At 49.1% G+C, this 22,416-nt stretch overlaps 1 protein-coding gene across 1 annotated transcript; it reads left to right on the forward strand.

The window, feature by feature from the left end:
* Window positions 1-16,841: 16,841 nt before the first annotated feature.
* Window positions 16,842-20,870, forward strand: LOC105041447 (uncharacterized). The gene is given in 6 exon segments (XM_019848925.3): window positions 16,842-17,130; window positions 17,133-17,252; window positions 17,255-20,026; window positions 20,422-20,733; window positions 20,736-20,811; window positions 20,813-20,870. Coding segments are annotated over 6 exon segments (3,591 nt in total). The 5' UTR covers window positions 16,842-16,877.
* Window positions 20,871-22,416: the final 1,546 nt, after the last annotated feature.

Below are 22,416 nucleotides of genomic sequence, written 5' to 3' on the forward strand. Positions count from 1 at the left end.
CGACCCGACCGGCTAGCGGTCCGACCGACCTGCGGCCCGCCGCTTCCGACGGACGACTCCGACTGGCCGATAGACCGACCGATCGTCGTCGGGGCGACCGACTGACGGATGCCTCAGCGGCTAACTGCCGGCCGTTCAACGGCCTATCGCCGACCGGGGGTATGTCGGGCGTATCCGTCCTGACCGACTGAACCCAGAGGTCTGATGGCCGACTCATATGAAGCTCGCCGACCAATGGAGGGGCCCGACACCACTCAGCTGGCTACCGACTTTGGGTCGGTCGGCTCCTCCAACCACCGTACAGCCGCCAGACGTTGTCAGCTCTGACACGGACATGCGGCGCAGTTACCTAGGGGCATTGTCCCGCCGAGAGCGGGGTCAACCCTGGTGATTGGACGGCCACACGGCGACATGACGTTCTCACGGCGACTCTGACAGTCCCAGTGAGTTGACAGGTCCTCACTTGTCCGCGCCATTAATGACGGCCCATACTGTGCTCCACTATATAAACCGGGGAAGGCAACAGTGCAAGGGATCGATCCGCCCGTCTCTCCCACATACGCAGGCTCGCTTCTCTCTCTCTCTCCCCCTCAGAGCTCTCTGTCTACATTTCACTGTTGCCCAGTCACCTCTCTGACTTGACCGTCGGAGGGTCCCCGCCGGAGCCGCCTCCGGTCAGTGCGGACTTCCTTTTGCAGGTGCACGCTCCCCGACGATCGGACGACGAGGCGATTGGCCGCAACAGATTGGCGCGCCAGGAAGGGGACAACATGACTAAGACAAGAGCTCAACGATCGAGAGTCACTGGGTCGGCCAGGCGCTCTTCCCGTCGGGAAGAGGCCTCCCCGCCCCCACCGGCGGCGGAGCCTAGCTCTCCGCGCCCTGCAGTGACCATGGAGGCCCAGATTGCGGCCATCGTACGGCAGATGACCGTACTGACCGATGCAGTCAAAAGCCTCCAGCAGCAGCCGGCGGCCCGACCTATGCCTTCCAGGAGCAGCCGCCACGCCGCGCCGATCCCTGTCGCCTCCATGCGAGCGCTCCCAACAGCGCTCCCACGGAGAGGAGGAGGGACGACCACGGCGCGACGACCGACGGTCCCAGCGGCCCTCTCCCTCCCCGTTGGAACGGGCGAGGAAGGAGAAGCGGCCGCGCACGCCGTCGGCCTCCCCTCAGAATCCTCCGGGGACTCCACTCCTGGGGTCTCCCAGCATCGACGAGCGGACGACTACGAGCGACGGTTCGAGGAAATTGACCGCCGACTCGCCCAACTGCAGACGGACGGCCAGAAGTCTTCGAACGACGTCGACTTCCAGACCGCCCAACCTCTCTCCCGACTGGTCCTCGACGAACCGATTCCCAGTCGGTTCAAGATGCCGCACGTGGAGCCATACGACGGCTCCACCGACCCAGTCGACCACCTCGAGAGCTTTAAAGCTCTCATGATGATTCAAGGGGCAACCGACGCTCTTTTCTGCATCGGCTTCCCCGCCACGCTCCGTAAGGCTGCCAGGCCTGGTACTCCGATCTCCGATCGGGAAGTATCCATTCCTTCGGGCAGCTCGAGCACTCGTTCGTGGCCCATTTCAGCACCAGCCGAAAGCCGCCGCGAACGTCGGACAGCCTTTTCTCCCTCAAGCAGGGGGAAAACGAGACGCTCCGACACTTCGTGGCGCGATTCAACGCGGCCACGCTCGAGGTCCGGGACCTCAACGAAGACATGGCTGTCTCAGCCATGAAGCGGGGCTTGAGGGCGTCCCGATTCACTTATTCTCTGGACAAGACCCTCCCCCGAACATATGCCGAGCTACTGGAGCGCGCATACAAGTATATGCGCGCGGACGAAGGAGCATCCGACCGACGCTTGGCCGAGCCCAGAGGCCCGAAGGAGAAGCGGAGAAAAGGTCGGGAGCCCGCCGAACCAAGCAGGCCCCCGACCGATAGTCGGCTTTCTCCACCCCGACAGATCCAAAAATCGCCCCGGCGACAGACCCGAGGCCGGTGCGTCCCAGGTATGACTCCTACACTCCTCTCACCGCTCCCCGTGCGCAGATTCTGATGGAGATCGAGGGAGAGGAATACCTACGACGGCCTCCGCCTCTGAAGGCAAAAGGCCTCGACCGTCGGAAGTACTGCCGGTTCCATCGGAGCCACGGCCACGACACCGAGCGGTGCATCCAGTTGAAGGATGAGATTGAAAATCTCATCCGCCGGGGGTACCTCGACAAATTTTGGAAGGGTCCGCCGACTCAACCGGTTGCCGATCGACGCCCACAGCCGACTGAAGAGGCGCCGACCAACCGGCCGACGGTCGGAGTCATCAACATGATCTCCAAGCGGCTGGGACCGGGGACGTCTGCAGGAGGGGAGCCGACGAAAAGGCCACGCCCGGATGACGTAATCACCTTCACAGAAGACGACGTTCGGGGCATCCAGACTCTCCACGACGACGCTGTTGTTGTGTCGGCGACAATAGCCAATTATGATGTAAAACGAATTTTTGTTGATAATGGAAGTTCGATAAATATTTTTTTTACTCGACCTTCTCCCGAATGCGACTGTCAACTGACCGACTCAGGAGGGTCCCTGCGCCCCTGATCGGCTTTGCCGGAGATACCGTCACGACAGAGGGAGAAATTACCCTGCCCGTGACGGTCGGCGCCGAACCACGGCAAAGCACGGTCTCCCTCACTTTCACGGTCGTCCAAGTTCCTTCAGCCTACAACGCCATACTCGGACGATCCGGACTGAACGCCCTCAAGGCGATCGTCTCGACGTACCATCTCCTTGTTCGGTTCCCGACCAAAAACGGAGTCGGGGAGATGCGCGGAGACCAACAGCTCGCCCGACGATGCTTCCAAATCTCCGCTCAAAACAACGAGACGAAGGATCCTCTGACAATCGACAAGCTGGACCAAAGGGAGGAGGAACGAGGTTCGCCCGTCGAGCAGCTCGAGGCGATCCCGATAGGAGAAAATCCCGACAGAAAAGTTTGGGTCGGGTCTCAATTGCCCGACGCCGAACGACGCCGACTGGCGGAGCTGCTGACGGCCAATGCCGACATATTTGCTTGGTCGGCAGCAGATATGTCGGGCATCCCTCCAGAAACAATAACTCACCGACTCAACCTCGACCCAACGATGAAGCCGGTGAGGCAGAAGAAAAGGTCCTTCGCCCCAGAGAGGCAGAGGGCCATCGACGAAGAAGTGGACAAGCTGCTCAAAGCAGGCTTCATTCGGGAATCCACGTATCCCGATTGGCTCGCCAATGTTGTCATGGTCAAAAAAGCCAACGGGAAGTGGAGGATCTGCATCGACTATACCGACCTCAACAGAGCCTGCCCGAAGGACAGCTTCCCACTTCCGAAGATCGACCAGCTGGTGGATGCGACGTCCGGATTTCGACTGCTCAGCTTCATGGACGCCTTCGCCGGGTACAATCAGATCGGATGGCGCTTGAAGACGAGGAGCACACCGCGTTCGTAACTCCCAAGGGCCTCTACTGTTATCGGGTGATGCCCTTCGGGTTGAAGAACGCCGGCGCCACCTACAGCGACTCGTCAATAAGGTCTTCAAAGACCAGATCGGGCGTAACATGGAGGTGTACGTGGATGACATGCTGGTAAAGAGCACGCAGATCCCGGACCATGTTCAGGATCTCGAGGAGACCTTCTGCACTCTTCGACGACACCGAATGAAGCTCAACCCGACCAAGTGTGCTTTCGGGGTGACCTCAGGGAAGTTCCTCGGATTCCTCGTTTCTCAGAGAGGGATCGAGGCCAACCCTGAGAAGATAAGGGCAATCCTCGACATGCATCATCCGAACACCAAGAAGGAGGTCCAACAGCTGAACGGAAGAATCGTCGCTCTTAGCCGATTCATTTCCCGGTCGGCTGAAAGGTGCCTCCCGTTCTTCAAGATTCTGCGTCAAGCGAACGGTTTCTCTTGGTCGGATGAGTGCGAACAGGCCTTCAAAGACCTGAAAAGGTACTTGGCTTCCCCACCGCTGCTCGTAAAGCCGCAGGTCGGGGAGACCTTGTATCTCTACTTGGCCACATCTTCCGAGGCGATCAGTTCGGTGCTTGTTCGGGAAAACGAGTGCCGAACTCATCAGCCCATCTACTACGCCAGCAAAGTGCTCCACGGTGCCGAAGCCACATATTCGGAGACGAAAAAGATGATTTTCGCCCTGACCGTCTCCGCGCAACGGCTTCGACCATACTTCCAGGCCCACTCCATCGTGGTACTCACCAACCAGCCCCTGAGGGCCATACTGCGCCGACCCGACACATCCGGACGACTCGCTAAGTGGGCGATGAAGCTTAGCGAGTTCGACATTCAGTACCGACCAAGGCCTGCCCTGAAGGCCCAGGTCTTGGCCGACTTCATCGTCGGATGCCCGACGACCGACCAAGGGTCGGGAGCTGAAGACCCAGCACGAGATGCGGTCTCTGAGCCAGGCCCAATCTCCACCTGGGTACTCCACATCGACGGAGCCTCCAACGCTCAGGGAAGCGGGGCCGGCTCCTGCTCACGAACTCGGATGGGGTGGTCACCGAGTATGCCCTCCGTTTCAACTTCAAGGCCTCCAACAATCAAGCCGAATACGAGCACTCCTCGCTGGCTTGAGGATGGCGAGGGAACTGGGCATCGACAGCCTCCGGGCATTCTCCGACTCTCAGCTGATCGTGGGGCAGGTCAAGGGCGACTTCGAGGCGCGGGATCCGACCATGATCAAGTACCTCCAGAAAGTGAAGGACCTCGTGGCCCGCCTCGAGTATTTTGAGATCTCCCACATCCCCAGGTCGGAGAACGCCCGTGCCGACGCTCTCTCCAGATTGGCAACGTCGGCCTACGACTCTTTGGGTCGGACGTTCGTCGAAAACCTCCAGCAGCCGAGCATCGATCGGGTCGAAGAAGTGCAGCAGCTAACGTCCGAACCAAGTTGAATGGACCCGATCGTCCGGTACCTGGCCGACGGGATCAGTCCCGAAGATCCCGCGGAGGCCAAACGACTCCGTTGGTCAGCTTCGCAATATGTGGTCATGGACGGCCGACTCTACAAAAGGTCGTTTTCCCTCCCTTTGCTCAGGTGCTTGGGGCCGACCGACGCCGACTATGCTCTCCGGGAGGTTCACGAAGGAATTTGCGGGAACCACTTGGGGGGCAAGTCCCTAGCCTTCAAGGTCCTGCGACAAGGCTACTACTGACCGACCATGAAGAAGGATGCGGCAGAGTTGGTCCGGAGGTGCGAGCCATGCCAAAAGTATGCCAAGATTCAGCACCAATCGGCCAGCCAAATCGCTCCCATGGTCACTCCGTGGCCCTTCGCTCAGTGGGGAGTCGACATTCTCGGTCCATTCCCACCAGCGTCGGGCCAAAGAAGTTCATCGTTGTCGCCATCGACTACTTCACGAAGTGGGTCGAGGTCGAGCCCTTGGCGCAGATCACTGAGCAGAAGATGGAGGACTTCATCCAAAAGTCCATCATCTTCAGGTTCGGATTGCCGCACACCATCATCACCGACAACGGACGGCAATTCGACAACCAAGACTTCAAAGACTTCTGCGTCAAGTTCCACATCCGGCACCGATTGACTTCAGTCGGGCACCCACAGTCCAACGGTGAGGTTGAGGTGACCAACCGGACCTTGCTCCATGGACTTAAGACCCGACTCAACGAAGCCAAAGGTCTCTGGGTCGACGAGCTGGGCTCCGTTCTGTGGGCTTACCGAACGACCCCCCGCGTCCCGACCGGGGAGTCGCCGTTCAGCTTGGCCTACGGGACAGAGGCAATGATCCCGCTCGAAATTGGCCTACCATCTTCAAGGGTCGAGCAGTACCAAGAGCCAGACAACTCCGAGAGTCGGAGGGCCGACCTAGACCTCCTCCCCGAGCTACGAGATGAGGCTCAAATCCGAATGGCTTCATACCGACAGAGGGTCGCCCGGTACTACAACGCCAAGGTCCGACCGAAGCTTTTCAGGCCTGGCGACCTAGTCTTGAGGAAGGCAGAAGTGTCGAAGCCCTTGGACCAAGGGAAGCTGGCTCCCAACTGGGAAGGACCCTACAAGGTTGCAGACACCTTCGGGCCGAGAGCCTATCGACTGGAGACCCTTGAGGGGAAGCCCATTCCCCGGACTTGGAACGCCGACAACTTGAAGCTGTATTACCAGTGAATTTTGTAATTCAATAGTCAGAATACAAGTTCAGTTTGAAATCTCGGAGTCTTAAAATCTTCGACTAGTGATCGGTGCTCAGCCCCGACGTATCGACGTGGACCTAGCACCGACGACACATCGGACCCCTAAGAGGACTGATGCATCTACAATGACGGGAGTTAACACTCCTTCGACGATGCGTCGGACCCTCGCAAAGGCCGACGGACTCTTATAAACGGGAGTTACACTCCTTCGACTTTCGGCAACACATCCGCCCCTGACAAAGGCCGATGCATCTGTTGCGACGGGAGTTCATACTCCTTCTACGGTCGAATTTTCGTGCAGATCCATCGGCCGACAGGCCGATTGGGCCCCGACCAAAGAAAGGCTAAAAGCCCACGCGACTGTCGTCGCGACTTCCGACCAGGCTACGGCCGGTCGAGGGATATTCGGCTTACCACCGTCTATCACACGACGCGACCTTAGTCGCATCCACGACTTGCCTACGGCTGGCTGAGCGACATTCGGCTTGCTACCGTCTGTCGGAAGGCACAGAACCCGATGCAAGAGTATGGGGACCCGACTTACTATCGTTCTCCGACACTGCGCCGGACGACAACCGACTAAACGCATCTACGGAAGCCCGACTACCGAACCTTTGCCAGGTTCGGTCGGCTCCCGACTCAACAGACGCACCCGACTGACGACTTCGACTATCAGAAGCCGACCTAAAGTCGGGACACATCCCACTTTCAGGGCTGCGCAAGTCGTCGAAGTCCTACCGACTTACGTGAGTTAGCGGCTAACGTTCGGCATCGCAGCAATGATCGGCATTACAGACGAGAAGAAAAAGAAAAAGGTTCATTCATTGATGAAAAGAAATTACAAAGTCGGGTCGAAGCCCGATTACATGTATTTTCAGAAAACAAAAAAGGCGAAGATAGTCGGCAGGGCCGATCATCCGTCCTAGTCGATCTCTTCGACCGATGGAGGATCGGGGATGATCGACGTCTCGGCCATGAGCGGTGCTGGGTCGGCGGCCGGAGGATGGGTCGGCACCTGCTCCGGATGGCTTCCTCCGCCACGACGATGCCTCCCGACGGCTGGTCGGCCATCTCCTCGGTCCGTTCTCCTTCGGCCCCTTCCTCTTCGGCTAGCGGCGGGACGATGCGGCTGACGTCCAACTCCGGGTACAAGGCATGGACGGCGTCCCGACCGTCCTCGAACCCGACCCGGTATGAGGCGAAGCCCGATTCGAGCATCTCCTCCCGGTATCGGTCGGAGGACCGGAAGTCCTCCACCGCCCGATCGGCCGACTCCCTCGCCGACCTTGCCTCGTCCTCAGCACGGGCGAGCTCCTGCCTCGCCGACTCTGCCTCGACCTTTGCCATTTCGGCGTCGATCTGGGCGATGGACAGGTCCTCTTCGGCTTCTGCGAGCTTCTCCAGGCTGACCCGAAGTTGCTCGCGTTCCCCTTGAAGTTCGGCGGTGGCACCATCCCGTTCGCGTCGAAGGCGACGCACGGCCCGACCTTTGTGCTTGGCCTCCTTCTTGGCCGACTGGAGTTCGGACCCAAGCCGGGAGACCTCGTCGATTAACTTGGCCTCCCGGTCGGTCGATTGCTGAAGTTGGTCGGCCAACATTGCCCTCTCAGCCTCGGCCGCTGCCGACCTCTCTTTGAAGGCTGCCCGAACGTTGCCGAACCTTCGGTACCCGGCCTCCAGTTCGGACATAGTGAAGATTAGCTGCCGAGGGAAAAAGGCTTCGTCAGAATCGCATAACAAGAAAGGTTTCTAAGTTAAAGGAAAAAGTGATGCGAAGCTTACCTCAACCATCATCGGGTAGAATCGCGACAGCATCTCGGTCACCTGCCGAGACCGCAGCGACTCTACGTCGGCTGGGAGGAGGATCCCTTGGCACAACCTCCTCGCAAGGTTGTGGTCGGCCAACGCCGACGCACCCTCGGGGTAGTATGCGCTGGGAGGCATTGAGCGGCTCCCCGACCTATCCTCCTCCGCGGGCTCCATCGGGGCTTTCCCCCGATCAGCTGCCCCGACCGACGGGACTGGCAACGATGGGACGCTGGAGTTCGACCCGACGCCCCCCGTTGCTCCAACGGACGCCGCCAGACGATGTTCGGTTTCCCGAACATCATCCGGCTCCACCCGCACCGGCGAAGCCACCGATGTCCCCTCGGCCGCTTCCTCAGTCGGCCTCTCTTCTATTTGGACCGTCGGAGCCGTGAGGGCTATCACCGCCTCCGACTGGTCGGTCGCCGACGCCTCGACGGTCGGCGGAGCTGGAGTTGGTTTCTTTGAAGGGCGCGAAGGGCCGGCCCTCGACGCTGGCCTCTTCCTCGTGGCAAACTGTCGAATCTCGGCATCCGTCGGCCTCATCCTTGGTGGTGTCCCTGCAATACCGACAAGAGCGTTAAAGGCCGTACCAAAAGCTGGCCAAAGGCCGAACAAAAAGAAAAGCCGGGGATCGGGCGATACCTATTCGGGGGACCAGACTCAGGCCGGCATCATAGAGAGCTTGTTCGGTAACAAGCTCCCTCTGCTTTGGGACCGACATATCTTTCAGTCGGTGGAAGTCCTCCCGGTCGTCCGCATCCACCCGACTGTTGTCGTTGGCCTCGGTTCGGGGTGCACCCCAACGAGAAGGAAAGCCCCAAGGAGAAGAGGAGGAAACAAAGAAAAATTGGTTCTTCCACCCATGAATGGACGATGGAAGATCGATGATGAAAGCAAGACCCTTCCGGGGGTTGAAGAGCCACCACCCTCGGGCTTTAGGGTGGGGTCGGAGCACAAAAAATGCCCGGAAGAGTGAAACACGGGGGTTGGTCGGCAAGAGCTGACACAACAGCGCGAAAGAAATGATTAAACGAACAGAGTTCGGCGCCAGTTGCGCCGGACAGAGTCCGTAGTAATCAAGTAGATTCCGGACGAACTCCGGAATCGGAAGCCGAAGACCCGCGCGAAGGTCTTCAACGTACAGCGCCAGATCGCCAGGCGGAGGGTTGTTGACCCGACCACCGGCTCCTGGAGCGGAGAGCCGAAACTGCTCCGGGATGCGATAGTGCTCCCGAAGCCGATCGACGTTCGGCCCCGAAAGCGAGGAGGCCTCATCTTCCGGAGCCGATCGGGAGTCGTCGGTCGGGTTCCCCGACCGAGCTCCCTGGGTCGGTTTCCTGGTCATTATGCAGGAACCGAAAGAGAAGAAAGAGAAGAAAGGGAGGAAGAAGGAGAAGAGGGGACCACGAACCGGATGGACCCTCCGAAAGCAAAGAAGAGCTCTGCCCACGACGACTGAGAAATCGCCCGGACAGAGTTTCCCCAGTAGAATGGCAAGTGTGGGTCAGGGGTCCGGGAGGTCCTATATATATAGGGCCGACCGACGGCCGAGATGCTCCCGCGCCGACCGAAGACCTGCAGATGCGCGACGCGTGGCACCCTCCGATTGGCGGACGATTCGGCGCGCCCCGTCCCGGGACGGCCGCACCGCCCACATTAATTGCCGGAGGGGGCGCCGGCCAACCACCTTGACACGCGGCACGCGGGGCGCGGCTCCGCATTCATGCGCCTGCGCCGGTTCGCGTTCCCGATGGGATGCCTGACAGCGGCCCACTCTCCCGCGATCGGCGCCGAATATCCGATCGTCTGACGCTGTATCATCCGGCGCCCGATCTTCTGACACCGACGTAACGTCTGGCGACGATAAGACGTGGCGTCTGACACCTGACGCCGACGTGACTTCTGACATCGACTAGACGTCCGGATCGCTTGGCATTCATGAGGCGTCTGACGTCGGATCATCCGACGGTACGGTCGGATCTACACATGCGATAAATCCACTCCCAGTCGTCCGGGATTGCTGCCCGAATGGGAGCATCGGCCAGCTCACCACCCGACTTAGGAGTGGAGGGGGGCAACTGTTGGGGGATACCCACCGACCGACCGACTGCCGGAGGGCCCGACCGACCGACCGACTGTCGGAGGGCCCGACCGACCGGCTAGCGGTCCGACCGACCGTCGGAGGGCCCGACCGACCGACCGGCTAGCGGTCCGACCGACCGACTAGCGGCCCAGCCACTTCCGACGGATGACTCCGACTGGCCGATAGACCGACCGATCGTCGATCGGGGCGACCGACTGACGGATGCCTTCAGCGGCTAACTGCCGGCCGTTCAACGGCCTATCGCCGACCGGGGGTATGTTGGGCGTATCCGTCCTGACCGACTGAACCCAGAGTTCTGATGGCCGACTCATATGAAGCTCGCCGACCAATGGAGGGGCCCGACACCACTCAGCTGGCTACCGACTTTGGGTCGGTCGGCTCCTCCAACCACCGTACAGCCGCCAGACGTTGTCAGCTCTGACACGGACATGCGGCGTAGTTACCTAGGGGCATTGTCCCGCCGAGAGCGGGGTCAACCCTGGTGATTGGACGGCCACACGGCGACATGACGTTCTCACGGCGACTCTGACAGTCCCCAGTGAGTTGACAGGTCCTCACTTGTCCGCGCCATTAATGACGGCGCCATACTGTGCTCCACTATATAAACCGGGAAAGGCAACAGTGCAAGGGATCGATCCGCCCGTCTCTCCCACATACACAGGCTCGCTTCTCTCTCTCTCTCCCCCTCAGAGCTCTCTGTCTACATTTCACTGTTGCCCAGTCACCTCTCTGACTTGACCGTCGGAGGGTCCCCGCCGGAGCCACCTCCGTCAGTGCGGACTTCCTTTTGCAGGTGCACGCTCCCCGACGATCGGACGATGAGGCGATTGGCCGCAACAATAAGGATCAAATGGAGGTGAAAAGAGATGCATAGAGTAATACAGTAACAACACAGACAACCCAACAATACTCTCCATCTACTCAGAAAAAATAGTATTTAACAAACCCCACCTCATCCCGCACTTTTCAAATAACCAAAAGAAACGAAGGAAGTAGTCTTAGGATACCAAAAACACACAGGAAGAAACCAGCAGACCTGCACAAGCTTTCAGAAAAAATAGCAATATCTGTTAACACAGAGTCTGACCGGGGACAAGAACTTTCAATCTGTTCCATACGTCTTGACGTTGGCTTTGAAAGTTACGAGTGTCACGCCCCAACCCAACATCCGGATCGGATACGTGATGGCCGCACACTCCTTAGAGCAAGCCCTAAAGAATATGCAAGGCCAAAATAAATCATTACAATCTCAACATCCATAACAATTACTTTCAACAATAATTCGTAAAATCTTACATAATTACAAATTAAATTTCTTCAATTCTCTGATCAGATACTATGACACTCTATTTATCCTTCTGCTCACCCGTAAATTCAAGTCATAGCCAATCATAAGCATCCTGTAACTCTGAGAAGAAAAAGAAAGATGAAGGGGTGTGAGCTTTACAGCCCAGTAAGAATTCCATATCACACCAATATAATAATATAATCTGAAAATAAAGATAAGCAATAACACATAAAGTCGATGTTCACTGTCCAAAATATTGCAAACATTTATAGATTATCTGTTTTATCAAAAGAGATGTATCATCATATGTTAATAAGTGAAACAATTTTATTCAACGATTGTTTCATGTCTTATCTTTCTTTTTTCTTCTATTATCACATCATCTGTAATCCTTTTCTTTTGGCTTTAGCTTTAGCTTTGGCTTTGGCTTTGGACTACCAGGATCATGCGACGATCTTTTATTCGGATCGATTTCTGTGATCTTCCTCGGATCGAAATATTCATGATCTTTCTCGGATCAAAGTGGCCATGATCTTTCTCGGATCAAATCATTCATGATCTTTCTCGGATCAGATTCTTCATGATCTTTCTCGGATCATATTCTTCCACACATAAGCCTGTGGGGGCTGTTCCAGGCATAAGCTCCTGGCAGGCTATTCCACATGACAAGGCCAGTCCAAACCATATTTCTCTTTCTTTTTATTTTTCATGAAACTATAATATTTGACTTCATTAATCAATTCAAATTTTGCAATATAATAAATATGTCATACACATAATCATGCCATCAATCGCTGATACATTTGTATTGATATAGCATACTCATGCTCAAAATCACATAAATAAATAACAATGTCTTAGATATAACAAATTCATCGATCTCAAATCCAACGATGCAAAATCAAGGAGATAAAACCAACGGTAAAAAATATATATAATGATGATCACGTACAGAGATTCTTACCTTTACCGGTGACTGATCCAAGCACAGAAATCAATGTTCTTTTTTTTGACTTATGAATTTCTCTAACAAGATATTCCACTCGATATCTTATGCAGACAATCGTATCTCTTCATGATCCTGATCAAATATAAAAATCATATATAGAGAAAATTATCGATAATTGATCCTAATAACACAGATCGAGAACCTCTCTTAGGACTAATCAAAATTAAGATTTATCTAAGTATCTAGATCCTCCACTGATCCATAAGACTTCTAGAGAGAGAAAATCTATGAAGAGAGAAAATTTCTAGAGAGAGAAAGTAGAGAGAGAAACTTTCGCATCCTTTCGATGAGGCACTCATGATCGAGATCATCAGAGGTCCTATCAGGGTGACTCAATATGAATCAAGTGTTACAAATTTCGAATAGGATCAGCTGGGATCAGATCTATCGCACGAATTTCGATGCAATCTCAAATCATCTTATTTTCATCTTCAAGTTTATTCTAGGGTTCATGATGCAATCAGAGAAGAAGAAAAGATCCTAAGAGACAAAATCCGTAAAGAGAGAGAAAAGTCTAGAGAGATAATCTAGAGAGAGAAGGTAGAGAGAGGAGAGAGAAAAGAGAGAGAAAGGAGAGAAAAAGGAGAGAGAGAAAAATTCTCTCTCTTCTTCTTCTTTTTATTTTATTTTATTTTATTTTTATTTTTATTTTTCTCTTTCTCTTTTTTCCTTTTTTTTTTCTTTTTTTTTTCTTTTTCTTTTCTTTTTCCTTTTTCTTTTCTTTTCTTTTCTTCTTCTTCTTCTTCCTTCTTCTTTTCTTCCCACGGCCATCCTTGGCTGAAACAGGGAAGACCGTGAGGTCCCCCCCGATGGCTCGGGCTCCGGCGGCTTGGCCGGAGATCCGGCAACGACGGCGATGGGGTTCGGCCGGCAGCGAAGAGGAGAACGGCGGCAAAAACAAGAAAAAATTCAGAAAATAGGGGATCCTTTTGCGACTGATTTTCGGCAAAGACGGTGGCCGGCGGCGGGGCTTTGGGCCAGGGAAGAAAGGGAAGAGGGAGAGGAAAAAGGAGAGGGGCTTACCTCGAGCTCCGGCAATGTCGTCAGCTCCAATTTTCGGCGAGCACAAGTACGGGAGACCTTGACTTCAATCGAAGAAAACAAGGAGAAAGGAGAGAGAGAACCGGTGATCACTATGGGTTATTTAGGAGGGGGAGAGGGGATTTTATAGAGGAGGAATTCATTTTTTTACTCGGATTTCCCCTCTCCTTTTCACGGTGGAAAGAAGACTCTCAACGGGAGTCTTCTTCCTCCCGATATCCTCTGTTTTCTCTTTTTTTTTTTTTTTTTTTTAATATCTGGGTTATTACAATGAGAACCCACAACCTGAAGGATCGAAGAATCTCAAGTGGCCAAGGCATTGATAAGATTCCAGCTCTCCTTCCACTAGGATCCCATTAAATTAGGATTCAATTCCTATCTGGTGGCCTTTCCGAACCGCTCTACACTACCAAGGGCCATCGCCTTGGTCGGAGAAGGCATAGCTTATTCTACTAGGTAGACTCCGAGATGGAGCAGTGCCGGGTCGACTACGGATTAAAGTAATGCTGGATTAGTTTGGCATTCTCCCCTTCTCTTGGGATGTGGAGCCGGTTTTTGCTTGCTGGGGCGTGTTTCGCCGAAGATCGTTGTTGGAAGGGATTTGTCGGTCTTCGAAATCACCACCTACTGTGAAAAAATGGCGTCAAGAACTTATGACAGAAATATTCAGATATTGTTGTCATGTGGAGTCTAAAGTCACAATTTCTACCTTCTGTTTATTAAATTTAGAATTCAGAGAACGGGTGATGATAAGGATTTGAACGACGATGGAGAACTTCCGGATGAGGCACCACCCTTTGTTTAGTCAAAGCCAGACGATTCAGCCCTCACACCGTATAAACCATCCCCATTTTCCCTGCTCTCGTTGCTGCTTGTTCGCTCAGACGAGAGTAATCATCATCTAACTTTTTATAAACTGAAAAAACGTGAAACCCAGAAGGTTGATTAGACCATAAGTATCCGGTAGCTTCAAATCACAAATGTCAAACCCATTAACTTTGCCGGGAATTCGGATTCTTATGTTCTAAAATATGCTCCCTGTGCCGGTCATGTTTGCCCCGGTCGGCTGTAGTAAATCTGTCCTGCAAATTACATCAGTTAAGCATCCTTACCCTCTACCCAACCTAGATTTGTTATTCGTGTTATGGGTCAACTTGTTGCTCAATGGTTCCAATGAGTCATTATCTATGTTAATTATTTTACTAACAACAAAGTTCTTCCAAGAACAATGCAAAGTTTTGCTTGTTACAATCTAAGGGCCCATTTGACCGCCGGTAATCTAGCATGGAAAAATAAAGCCCATGCCATGTTACTTTATTTGGTATAAAAAGTAGATGAGAGAAATGGTAAAATAAAAAATTAAAATTATATTTATTTTTCTAAGAACAAAGATAAAATGAATACTATCAAAAAAAAAGATATTTATTTTTCATGTTGGATTATTAAGTAGAAATAATCTAAAAATATCATTTTTTAACAAAAATATTATCATTTATATTATATTAACTATATTATATAATTAATATCAATTATATTATATAATTAACATTAATTATATCAATATATATTATATTTACATTATATTACTATACTATAACTATATTAATAAATTGATTACTAATATTTATAAATAATTAACAGATATTTATTAATTATGAATAAATATAATATAGGAGTTATTAATAATTAATATATTTATTTATATGACGAAACATACTAAAATTTATTTATAACAAGAAATATATTTTCTAACATATAATTAATTTAACATATTTATTAATTTATATAAAGATATTTTAATATTGGAGATAGCAAATATTGACATATATAAACGGATCACAAATTATCAATAAGTAGGCTAAGAAAAAAAATATTATTATTATTTGAACTATTTATTCATGAATATTGTTGCATATTTGACGATATTCTTCTGTAACATAACCTCTAACCAAACATGATAACCTTTTTCTGATACTATCTTTCAGAGAGATTTTTTTACCAACCAAACATGATATTTATTTTCTCCTATTATCATTTTTTTTATAAATATTTTTTAAGAATCATCATATTACTCCGTAATCAAATATACTCCATCCGACTCTAAAGTTGGTTGGTTCAGCTCCCTTGCTTGCCCGATCAATGCATCGGGTACCTTGAGAAACAAGAAACTTGAACCAATCTTACTTTCGTACATCAAGAATCGACAACGCACGAACAGCACGGGAATTTAAAAGGGCGAGGGTTGGTGGGGTGCCGGGTTGGTTGTGATAAAAAATATATGGCATCAAGAATGCAGAACAGAAATATTCAGATGTTATTGTCACGATAGAGTCTAAAGTCAAAACTTCTACCATTTAGTTTACTAAGTTTTGAATTCAAAGAATGGGTGATGATAAGGATTTGAACGAGCATATGGAACTACCGGACGAGGTGCTACTCCCTCTTTCCCACCGATGAATGAGGAGATGTACTATGATATTCGGCGATGCGGATATTGAAAACAAATCTATTTTTTTGAATTTTTTTAATAAAATGATTGGTTTTGGACTCCAACTTGCCGCTTTGTCAGCCTACAATCAAGCATCCAAAATCTTTTATCATTGCACCAAGCAATGATCTCTAATAAAATATTTATCCAAGAAGAAAGTATAATATAATGTGTGGAGATTATTTAAAAAAAAAAAAACCTGAAGCTTGGAACTCTAGAATATTTGTTTAGTAGTGGAGCAAAAATTACATCTTGCTTGAATGATACGCATGACCTTCCATGTGGTCTCCACATAGACGCCATTCGCCATTCCACATTAAAGCCATTCATACTGCACACTCGCTTACCAATCCGTTTATGGTTCAAAGCAAAGTTTTAAGAGGAGAATACGGGATATATGCATGCAATTTTTCTTCTTGCTAATCAACATCACACCGGCATGTGAACCAGAAATGCCGATACCTGACAATTTATAATACACAGGGTGCATTGTAGCAATTCAAGGGCAACGGTGGACGCGCCACTTTAATCCATCAAAGAAATCGTCGTTGACATCATGAGAACCTCCGAGAACTTTTAAAACCAACGCAAAAAGATTTGCCCACCTTACATAAGCATCCTCTCACCTGATTCCCCATGCGTTATGGTCCAACCTTGTTCCATATGTAAAGACGGCCTGGCCAGCCCACTAAGCAAGCAACTTCAGGTAAACATTTGACTCCATCTCCGCATAAACAAAGCGTCGTTTATTTGTCTTTATATATTCTCGCTCCTCTATACGTGTCGTGATTCCTCGTTTCACAATTAATTTAAAGAAAAGAAAGAAAAAGGAGGGCAAAAAAAAAAAAAAAAAAGCTGGATAATTCCTTTGGTTTATTTAAGCTTCCTCTTTCCTCCATGATAACCTGGCTATCCTAGCAACTGCAATCCTCCCAATGGCGTTTGCTTGTGATCACTTCGTCCTGAGACAAATTTGGCTGCCTTGTTTGATCATCCATGCTGCCTTTCTCCTCCCATGCTATGCCATCTCTCTGCCCTCCCATTCTCCAACCACCGTTGCCCACTTTGGAAAGCTTAACAACGTCACCGACCGCCTCGCCCTCCTCTCTTTCAAGTCTATGATCTCCAATGACCCATTCCGAGCCTTGGCCTCGTGGAACGAATCCACACCTACATGCCAATGGCAAGGGTGGCATGTAGTCGACGCCACCCTGAGAGAGTCATTGCATTGATCCTCGACTCCCTGGACTTGATGGGCATCATATCGCCTTCCTTGGCCAACCTCACCTTTCTCCAAAGGCTCCACCTGCCAGACTCCATGGCCACGTTCCATCTGAGTTAGGCAGTTTGTCTCGCCTACGATATCTAAACTTGAGCATGAACTCCTTTGAAGGTGGGATTCCACCCACTCTGTCTCGGTGCCGTTATCTCGAGGTTCTCAATTTAGGAAAGAACAAGCTCCAAAGAGAGATTCCTTTCAACCTCAGCCAATGTCGACGTCTCCAAATCCTTAGCCTACGCAACAACTTTCTAACGGGAAGCATCCCCAGCGAGCTCGACTCTCTTTCGGAGCTTACCTTTCTTGACCTGCGCGTCAATAAACTCACAGGCAACATCCCTCCTTCCTTGGGAAACCTGTCCTCTCTAATCGACCTCGACGTCAATACCAACTCCCTTTCAGGTACCATTCCCTCCTCTTTGGGCCAGCTCCATCTCCTTCAGAGTAACAACCTTGCGGGCAGCATCCCCTCTTCTCTTGGAAAACTCTCCTCTCTTCAATACGTAAACATGTCAAACAACAATCTGAAAGGAGGCATCCCGCCTGCACTGGGGAACCTCTCCTCCCTGCTAGTTCTGGACCTATCACATAACAATCTAACCGAAGCCATCCCACCTTCACTTGGGAATCTCTCATCTCTCACCAACATGGATCTTAGCTTCAACACCCTCTCAGATGAGATCCCACCGACAATTGGGTCCCTCCCTTTTCTCACCAACCTTTATCTCACATTAAACACTCTCTCTGGAGGCATCCCAGCTTCATTAGGGACCCTCCCTTCTCTCAAATTTCTTGGGCTGTCGCATAACAAATTGTCAGGCATGATTCCATCCTCCATCTACAATCTTTCAAGCCTTATTTACCTTGGTGTGGCTGACAACCAGCTCGTCGGTACTCTTCCACCCGACATGGGCCATACTCTTCCCAGACTCCAGAGCCTCTTGATGTATTTCAACCAATTTCATGGCTCGATCCCTGCATCGCTAACCAATGCTTCCGGCCTCCAAGACATCGAGCTCACCGGGAATCGGTTCACTGGCACAATCCCATCGCATCTGGGGGCCTTGGCTGAGCTATATTGGCTAAATCTGGATAGGAATCAGCTAGAAGCTAGAGATGCGGATGGCTGGAGCTTCATCACCTCATTAACGAACTGTAGCAATCTGCAAGTATTGCAGCTTGACAACAATGGGCTTGGAGGCACGTTGCCTAGCTCAATGGTCAATCTCTCCACCACCCTTCAGTGGTTGGGATTGGGAGGAAACCAGATATCAGGTACCTTGCCAAGCGAAATTGGCAGGTTTGTCAACCTAAACTTTTTTGCCATGGACCGAAACCTTCTAACTGGAAGTATTCCAGCCACCATTGGAAAACTTCAGAATATGATAATTCTTGACCTTCACGCTAACAACTTCTCTAGTGGAATTCCATCTACCATGGGTAACCTGACTCAGCTGAATGAACTTTATTTAGGAGCCAATGCCTTGAAAGGAAGCATTCCTGTGACCTTGGGACACTTGACAGCCTTGGGACATTTAGATCTTTCCTACAATCAGCTCACTGGCAGCATACCAAAAGAAGTGGTTAGCCTTTCCTCGCTTTCCAGATACCTCGGCCTGTCCCATAATTCGCTCGTCGGGCATCTACCCGCAGAAATTGGTCGCTTGAAAAATCTCCGTGAGTTGCATGCTTCTGACAACAACCTGACGGGTGAAATTCCTAGAAGCATTGGAGAATGCCAGGTCATGGAGTATCTGTATATGGAAGGTAACCAATTCCAAGGGATCATTCCCCAATCAATGAGCAATTTGAAAGGTATTCAAGAATTAGATCTTTCACGCAACAACTTGACCGGTGACATCCCTCAATTTCTAGAGGAGTTTAGATATCTGACCTATTTGAATCTATCTTTCAACAATTTTGAAGGAGAGCTGCCAGCCAGACTCTTTGAAAATCTGAGTGCCTTTTCAGTTGTTGGTAATGACGACCTTTGTGGTGGTAACCCAAAATTGCAGTTGAAGCCATGCCCCCTACAAAACCATAAGAGAAGACACAAATCACTGCTAATCAAAGTAATCATCCCAATTGCTGCTGTGTTTCTATGCCTGATCCTACTAATATGTTTGCTAGCTATTCGTTCTTGGTTAGATGATTCAAGAAAGAAATCTCCACTAAACACTCCCTTGGAAAACCAACACGTCAGGATCTCTTACACTCAGCTGCTTAAAGCAACTGATGGATTCTCTGCAGCAAATTTGATTGGGACTGGAAGTTACGGCTCGGTGTACAAAGGGATTATCAATCTTGGTGAAGAAAAGATTGTGGCTGTCAAGGTACTAAACCTTCTACAGAAAGGAGCATCCAGGAGTTTCACAGCTGAATGTAATGCCTTGAGAAGTACCCGACATCGAAATCTGGTCAGAGTAATAACATCCTGTTCCAGTGTGGATTATAAAGGGAATGATTTCAAAGCTATAGTTTATGAGTTCATGCCTAATGGGAGCCTAGAGAATTGGTTACATTCAGAAGAAAGTGATCAAAGTCAAGAGAGAAACCTCAGCCTCATCCAGAGGTTGAACATAGCCATAGATGTAGCTTCTGCATTGGATTATCTTCATCATGATGGCCCAACTCCAGTCGTTCATTGTGATCTCAAGCCAAGTAATGTTCTTCTCGATAACAACATGACTGCTCATGTGGGTGACTTCGGGCTGGCCAGGTTTCTTACCAAAACTGTTAGTAAGTCATCTCAGAATACATCCATATCAGTTGGAGTGATGGGGACAATTGGGTATGTTGCCCCAGGTGAGGATTTAATGCATTCCTTCCTTCAAGTTTGACATGCTGGTTTTCCAAAATCATGAGTTCTCTAACATAGGCAATATGCTAATAAAACTTATAAAGCATTAAACTGTTATAGCCCAAGTTTTTCTAAAATTTTGAGTTTTTAAAACAACTTCAATTGATGTTCAAAACTAGCACTATGCTAATGAAATCATAAATAATTAGTTTTACAAGCTCAAACTGAATCTTCATTAGAAATATGCCTAATTTTTTACCAAAATATTCTTTTTGTGCATCAATTTTCAAAATACAAATTTTGAATATATTTGCTTTCCCTTTACCTGATTCTGTATCACAAAAAATAAACAACATGCATACTGATTAAGTTTGTGTTAAAATAATAAATTCCATGGCAGAGTATGGGGTAGCCAATCAAGTCTCTGTTGAAGGAGATGTTTACAGTTATGGAATACTTCTGCTAGAGATGTTTACTGGGAAGAGACCAACTGATGAGACATTGAAAGAAGGCTTAGGCCTTCGCAAGTTTCTTGAAATGGCCTTCACCGAAAGAGTCATGGATATTGTAGATCCACGCCTGCTATCAAAAGAGAACAATGGAGAAGCCAATTATAGAATTCAGGACACTGGTAATACAAGAATACAGGAGTGCTTGGTTTCTGTTCTCGGAATTGGCCTCTTGTGCTCAAATGAATCACCAAGGGAACGAATGCAATGGCAGATGTGATAAAGGAATTGCTTGCAGCTAGAGATGCATTAACTGGAGCAGGAACCTATGGGGATAGGAGACAGAGACCGTTTTAATGGCAAAGGCCCGTCAGCCATTGAAAACAATGGAATGAAGTAGGAATAAATAACAATACAGTTTCTTTGATACATTGAAGAGATCATATCTAATTGTTTATGACGGTCACCTATGTAAGTTTTATTCTTGATTCTGCTAGTAAAATTTCAAATAAGCTGGAAGGATTTTATGCTCAGGAGAAGAGATATCAGAGAACCATTTGCTTAATCCGAGATGCAATGTTTGTACTCTTGTACTCTTTATATCTATCATTAACATTATATTACATAGTTATAGACTTATAGTGTTTTGCATGATCCATGAATCAACTCTGTTCCCTTCACTTACAAATGGATCTCAAGTTTTATTTTCACAATATTGTCTATGATGATATGTAACATATGGAGTTGGCACAGCCTCAGCACAGAAGTATCAATCTGCTATCAGTATGAGACATGTTATGCAATGAAACTTCAGTAAAGAACTAGAAAAAGAAACATCAACACAGATAACAAGCTGCTGATCGAACAAAGATTTTGATTATGTTAATGCATAAAATTTACTTTCCGAAGTTAAGAATTCTAGATAAGTCCAGCCTGCCTCACACTAAAATCATATATGCAACCTTGAATATGGTCTAACGCATGTTTATAATGCCAGCATATTGTCTTAGCTTTGTGCCTTGTTTAGCTCTAGAAGAAACATGTCAGAGTAAGGCCAAGTAGGAGTGAGACTCAAGAAATAGATATAACATGCAAATAAAACATAATTTCAATCCAGACCTGGATTCCTGTTTTTTCTATTAGTGACTCCAAAAATTTTCTCGATAATTCCCACAGCTCAGCTTGAGCCCATCAGCATCAGTCAATTGTAATTGAGGTAGTAAAAGTTATAATTGGGAGTAAAAAAAACAAAAACAAAATATTTATGGCTGAATCAATATCGGTAACAAGAAATATATCGATAGCATACCTTTAGTACATTAGAAATAAGTGTGGAAGCACCGTTTGGGACTTATCATAAAGCAACTTGCATAAATTCCTCTCCTTATTGTACTAAAAAAATGCTCATGTTTTTGGGCTCCATACTTTTTTATTCTCTTCTCATGTAAATTTGTATTCATATTTCTTGTTAGAGAAAGTAATCTCAAAATTGGATTGTGTTTGTGGATTAATAGAACTTGAGTATGATATCTCCAGCTGGTCGGAGGCCTCTTAACAACAATGTGGTCATAGAAGATCTCAACTTGATTGGAGTCTCACTTCCTCTGGTTGTTAAGCAATCTTTAGTCTTCCAACACAAGCATGAGAATAAAGCAGACCAAACTGGGTAAAGAGCAACAAAAATTGATCCCTTCAGCCGTGATGTCATGAATTTGAATGGATAGGGGCCAAAGGTTCTTTATGAACAAGTTCAAGTTGAAGGGCCATCTAATTATTTAAACTAAGAAGGAACTTAGATCTTTAATCCAAAGAGGCAAGCATTTTCAACTCTCGAATCAAAATACTGGAGACTCATTCATGACAATATCTGTTTGAACATTTAATCGTTGGTTTAGACCAAAGAATAAAGGAAGAGGATTTTGTTTGTTCGACACACTCAACCTTAC

This window comes from Elaeis guineensis, chromosome 3 (assembly GCF_000442705.2).
Source record: "Elaeis guineensis isolate ETL-2024a chromosome 3, EG11, whole genome shotgun sequence".
NCBI classification, from domain to species: domain Eukaryota; kingdom Viridiplantae; phylum Streptophyta; class Magnoliopsida; order Arecales; family Arecaceae; genus Elaeis; species Elaeis guineensis.